Raw genomic sequence first — 6,223 nt, 5'->3', positions numbered from 1 at the left:
CCAGTCATTTGTCAAAGGTCCCACAGGAACTGGAACTCAAATTGAGGTCTATCTAGAACCAAAACTGGCACCCCTAATTACCAGCAATGCCGTCTCTGAAGAAGTGGAAATGCTCTGTCCACTGGGGCTGGGCCTGGGAACTGCAGCAAAGGAGGCTTCGGATGGACATAAGGATGACGTTCCTGCCTGAGATCGAGGGAGTCTTGGGGTCCCCCTCCTGAGTGTCTACAGGGGGCCCTTCTCTGGGCTCAGAGATGAGCAGACAGTGGGAGAGGCAGGAGGGTGGAGGTGGGTGCGTGCCTGAGGCCCACCCCATTCCGCCCCATCCTGCAGAACCAGGAGTACGAGCACCCGCGAGACCTGGCGGCCTGCTGCGGCTCCTGCAGGAATGTGTCGTGCCTCTTCACTTTCCCCAACGGCACCATTTCCCTGTTCTTGGTACGCAGCCCTTTAACTGCCCACTTGGGAAGAGGTCTCAGGAGGGGACACTAGGACCAGGGTCCAGGGCTGGGTACAGACAGGGTCCCGGGAAGTGCCGGGTCCTGGGTTGCACCTGCCTTCGGAGCTGTACTCTAGCAGTTCACTGAGGCCATCTGTCTGGCCACAAGTCCCCACCACCAACTTCTGTGCCCTTCAGCCCGGGGCGTCCTGGATCGCAGACTGCACCCGCCACCACTGCAGCAGCACTCCCCTGGGTGCTGTGCTTGTGCGCTCACCCATCAGCTGCCCGCCACTCAACGAGACTGAGTGTGCCAAGGTCAGTGCCAGCCTCCTCCCACTGCAGCACAGTCTGAGGCCGGGGGCACTGGCTGTCTTATTCGTGAGGGGAAGAGAGAGGGGAGGTCCTGTGTGGAGGGGTATGGGAGGAGGGTTTCCCCGGAGCCTGTGTGCCTGCCCTGCCACCCCAAATTCACATCTCTCCATGCATATTTGCTCCGACCACATCACACCTCACATCCTCACACATCACGTGGCCATGCACAGATGCAAGCAAGCATATACTGTCACATGTACTAGGCACACTCACGGACACACTAACAGGCAGCTGGCCACTCACACACACCACACACTCCACAGGGACATTAAGACCTCAGCACTCCAGTGTGCATACCACGCACTGTCGCACACCAAGGCACTTTTGCACACACACGCCTTACAGACGCACAGTTCAGTCCTGTGATGCGCGTAGCACTAGCATGGACAGCCATCACTATGGGCACAGCTCAAGGAAAAGGATTTCCTGGAGGGTCTGGAGTTATTGTTGAATTATTAAAGCTCCCATGGTTAATATTGGACATTTTAAGATTTCTGATCTTACTTAGAAAACAGATACACACCCAATCATACTGTCATACACACGCTCAAATGCAAAGTCACACATGTACACATAATGCTCACAAAATCACACACAAATACTGAGACACTCCTGCATGCACACACACACACAGTTACAAAGAACTGTCACATCATTGTTTTACGTATTTTACAATAGAAGAGGTGAGCTGTAAGGGATAATTTGCCTCATTTTAGAGATGGGTAAACTAAGCCCAGAGGAAAGAGACAACTTACCCAGGGCTGAGAAAGAGTCCAGGCTGCTCACCCAAGTGGTAGGCCCCTGCACCCCTCCCTCTCGGATCCCCTGTGTGGAGGAGCTGCCACCGGAAAGAGGGAGACCCCACGCCATCTTAACCCAGCCTCTAGTCTCTCTGGGGGCTCCATGTAGCCTGAGTGCCAGTGTCCCAACCAGTCAGTTTAGCCCCTGTGTCTCTCCCATGGCCAGCCCAGGGGGCCCCTCTGGCCAGGGCCTGATGGCCAGCAAGGCTTGGAGCCCCTGTCTAGGACATCATGAGAGGAAAGGAGCCAAGTCTCTTGGACTCTTTGCCTATTGCTGGGATCTTGGCTCTTGGTCTGGATGGGACCTCCCACCTACCCGCCCTATTTCCCTCCAGGTTGGGGGCTCGGTGGTGCCTTCCTTGGAAGGATGCTGCAGGACGTGTGAGTGAGCATGGTGGAGGCCCAAGGGTGAGGGGCTCTGGGTGGGGCAAGGTGTCATGTTGGGGCTCAGAGGGCCAGGTTCCTGGGCTGGCACTTCCAGTGGTGACTCTTCAGGGGTGAGTAGATGAAGGGATAACACCCTTGCCACAAGGCTCATGGCACTGGCAGAGATATGCCAGTAGGCAGAGGCCATGCTCATGTTCCTGTCCCAATACGAGGCCTCTGCTTTTTGTTGGAAATAGGGTGGTCAGTAGCTCACTAGCTGCTCTGCCTCCACCCACTTCCACCAAGCTCTCAGCCCAGATGCCCCCACGTGAATTCCCTGTGGCCAGGAACCCCATCTCAGAGGGCCTCCTGGGTTTGATTCCGGCCACCAGGGTCCCTGATGAGCCTGAGCAAGAGCTCTGTGCAACTGCTTCACACCCAGCCCCTTGGAACCTGCAGCACTCACATATGTATGTGTGTCCCAATTAGCCTTAGCCCCTTCGCCCGCACGCCTCCTCTCCCTCAGGGGCCCAGACCCTTCCTTGGAGGGCTGTAGAATTTGGGACCTTTTTATGTCCACCTCATGTATTCCAAGGAAGCTGGGCTTAGTGCCTCATTGGCTGAACACAACTCATGTTCCCTGAATGTCCCGTGTGCTCGCGTGTGACCTGCAACCCATGTCCCTTTCCCCAGGTTCCCCGGGGACCCTGTATCCCGTGGTCCCCGTTAGCCCTGCCTCTCCTCCACTGGTTAGTGTCCACTGCCACCCAGGTACTCCTCTTGGAAGCCCGTGGAACTGGAGGCGGCAGCCGCATTGCTATTTCCAACAATGTCCCTTCTGCTAGGTGGCCCCAGCTCCGGCGGTGGGGGAGGGAGGGCAGTGCCCCTGCTCCCTGCCTCTGGCGAAGGCCTTTCAGCCAACAGTGCATGCTGGATAGCAAGCTGCGTCCCCTGGGCTTGCATGGGAATGCTTCAGCAGTGCCCGCTTACTTGGCACCCATCAATGCCCAATGTTGCCACTGCTTTGCTCCCACTGGTCACTCAGCCAGTCTCAGTCCATGACCCAGAGAGCCATAGCTAGGAAAGCTTGGTTCTCCTGCTTCTTGAGAGTAGGAGGGAGGACAAAGTGATCTTAGCTCTGGTCAGGAGTCTTCTAGTCAGTGTGGTGGGAAACCTACTGTGATAAGGCCCCGAGGCCAAAAGAAAGGATTCCCTCCATCTCTGTCAGGCACCCAGGAGTCACAGAGTAAGTCCATGCATCTGAAAAATATTTACTGAACACCAATGTGCCAGACTCTGTTCTAGGCACTGTAGACACAGCATGAGCAAGGCCTCATGAACATGACATTTTAGTGGGAGACATAGATTAACAAATAAAATATATATCAGGAAGGATTCATCTAGTTTTATAGGGACTGAAGCTTATGCGATTTGGGGGACCTCAATGAGAAAAGAAACACAAATTTACAAATCCATCTTGAAGTGTGAAAGTAAATTTTTATTTAGAATGAAAAAAAAACCTCAAAAAATTGTGCATGGGGCTATGTAAAAGAAGACCCTAAAGCTTACACTTAAACAGCATAATCAAAAGTGTGTCTCTGATTGGATGGTGACAGTGTCCTGAATAGAAATAGGCAACAGAGGCGTCAGGGAGGGAGGACTGGGTAGAGGGAGGGAGTTGTCATTTCAAGAAGCAAATCAGGATAGACCTGCGGAGAGATTTTGGAGCAGGTGAGGGTATGAATGAGCCACTTGATTGGTTGTCTGTGGGAGGCGTGGTCTATCCAGGCAAAGGAAACAGCATACTTATCAATTTCCATCCCTGTAACAACAGTGTGAGGTGAGTGACTCCCTGGTCCTGTTTGGTGGATATGGAAACTGAGTGAACCTGCTGTGTACAAGCATGGTGCTAGGGACTGGGCTTGCCATTCATTCAGGGAGTTGTAGAATCTTAATGCTGGAAGCCCTCTTGATAGAAAAGCTGAAGCTCAGAGAAGGTTGAGGTCACCAACAGGGGTTAGGGGTAAGAGTTGAGCCTGGGGTGGGGAGACAGCGTGCACTGTCCCTATACCTGCTCTTTCCTAGCCCAGAGCCCCTGAGGCCATCCCAGACATCTTCATCTATTTCTTCCGCCTCATCTACCTCCACCTCCTTCCAGGGCACTGAGTTCAAAGGCTTTCCCTCAGATGGGGAGGGGCTCTAATGCATGGGCACTAACGCTGGTAGAGGGATCCTCCAGCATGACACTAACTGCCCCTGTCTGGCCCATCCCGCTGCCCCTGGGAGCACTTCTCAGCCACAGCTGCCTCGCCCACCCTGTCCCCCTAGGTAAAGAGGATGGGCGCTCCTGCAAGAAGGTGACCATCCGCATGACCATCCGCAAGAATGAATGCAGGAGCAACACCCCTGTGCGTGGCACCCACGAGCCCGTGGTGGGGACAACCAAAAATGGGGATGGAGGGGCTTTGGGGGTTGGGAGCTACACAGTCTGCCTCACTGGGCCTGCACTTCTCCAGGTGAACCTAGTGTCCTGCGATGGACGGTGTCCATCTGCCAGCATCTACAACTACAACATCAACACCTATGCCCGCTTCTGCAAGTGCTGCCGTGAGGTGGGCCTGCAGCGGCGCTCCGTGCAGCTCTTCTGTGCCACAAACGCCACCTGGGTGCCCTACACGGTGCAGGAGCCCACCGACTGTGCCTGCCAGTGGTCCTGAGGCCCTGGGAGCTGGGGCTGGGGCTGGCTGGACCACCTCTGCCACCCCCACTTTATGCTTCCAGCTGGTCCAGTGTGCATATGTGGTGGGGGGACACTGGTACGTGTGGAGAGCTGGTACGTGCTGAGCATGGTATGGCGGGCAGAGGAGCAGAGAGCGACCAGAACAGGCCACACCGGGCCACCCTGGCATCCTTCCTGTGCCCCCTCTCCTCCACACTCCTCCCACAACTGAGGGCTTGGGGAACGCGACTCTGTCCCTAACTTGAGGTCTGGAACGGGCCCTAGATCAGGGGCAGCGGTCCCTGTTCATCTGTGACTCTGGCTGCAATGCTTTGGTGGAGGTGGTGAGAACTTTCCTGGGAAGCCAGGACCAGAGCTGGACCCAAGACCAAGGGCAGGCTCGGTATGTAGGGGCCCATTCTCTTTCTTGGCCCTTTTGACCAAGGGAGAACCACAGAGACAGTAAAAGGAAATGGGGCTTTAATTGCAACATGCAGGCCTGCTTATAGCCACCCAGAAGGAATTCCCAAAAGCACAAAGGGTGGGTTCCCGGGCTCAGTCTCACTGACATCTGCGAGGTCAAGTCCAGAGACTGAGGAGTGGGCTCAGTGATGTTCAAGTGCCCGGAGCCCCAAGAGGGATGACCTAGAATTCTGTTATTGACATTGTAATTCAGGAATGATTGAGAAGAATAGTCCCATGTCTGCTCCATACCACCCCAGCCCCCCAGCCCCGAAGCCAGCCTTTTTGGCAGGTGGGCTGGCTCTTGTGAGGTGGTGGTGGGAGGGAATGACTTTTTCGGCGAGTGTCCAGCACAAATCCTGTTAATGTTGGTGGACAGCCCACCGCTCCTAGGGCCTTAGATGGTTTAATGGGTACCGTTAGCAAGAATGGCTCCTGGCTTTGCGGTGAGCTTTTCTCCAAGAACATAGCAGAGTTGGTCTCTGGAGGGGCCTCAGTGTGGGTTTTGTGGTTTAGTCAATTCCCAGCTCACTGCTTCCTGGGACTGTTCAGCAGAAGAGCATCTGTCAGTGGAAAATGCAGGCCCTGTGTGTGTACAGCCTGAGTCTCTGAGCATCTGGCAGAGCCTTGTTTCTGAACCAGAGTGTCTTTCCTAAGCCAGGGCCAGGGCCCCCTCCACACCCTACTCTACCTGCCCCCGCCATGCCACTTTGTGCTGCTTGGTCCAAAGAGCATGAACATGAGGTTGTTCGGGCCCCAGCACTGCCCTGTATGTCTGGAGATGCGTGGCTGCCCTAGAACCCCTAGGGTTGGGGTTAGGGGTCTGTGCCAGGATGGTCCCAGCTCTCCCTGCTGCCTCTTTGTTCCTGTATCTGTATTCTGTTTATATAACCAATAAACTGTGAGAAGACATTGGGCCTCAGAGCATCTCTAGGGTGTCAGGTTTGCTTTGAATCTGAAGGAGTTTCAGCTATAAAGAGAAGACCCTACTTTATGGCCCTGGAGGTCATCCTGACTTCTGCCCCACTTATACGCAGCACCATGCTCCACTCAGGGCAGGCC

At 54.9% G+C, this 6,223-nt stretch overlaps 1 protein-coding gene across 1 annotated transcript in view; it reads left to right on the top strand.

Annotated features, from left to right (window-relative positions):
* Positions 1 to 4,697, top strand: part of OTOG (otogelin) — a 75,810-nt gene extending 71,113 nt beyond the window's left edge. The window contains exons 56-58 of the mRNA XM_011378213.1: positions 1,950 to 1,995; positions 4,309 to 4,388; positions 4,497 to 4,697. Of these exons, the coding sequence (XP_011376515.1) occupies positions 1,950 to 1,995; positions 4,309 to 4,388; positions 4,497 to 4,697 (327 nt within the window). The remainder of the gene's footprint in view (positions 1 to 1,949; positions 1,996 to 4,308; positions 4,389 to 4,496) is intronic.
* The last annotated feature ends 1,526 nt before the right edge of the window (positions 4,698 to 6,223 follow it).

This window comes from Pteropus vampyrus, unplaced genomic scaffold (assembly GCF_000151845.1).
Source record: "Pteropus vampyrus isolate Shadow unplaced genomic scaffold, Pvam_2.0 Scaffold334, whole genome shotgun sequence".
NCBI lineage: Eukaryota > Metazoa > Chordata > Mammalia > Chiroptera > Pteropodidae > Pteropus > Pteropus vampyrus.
This window is presented reverse-complemented; position numbering and strand designations above follow the sequence as displayed.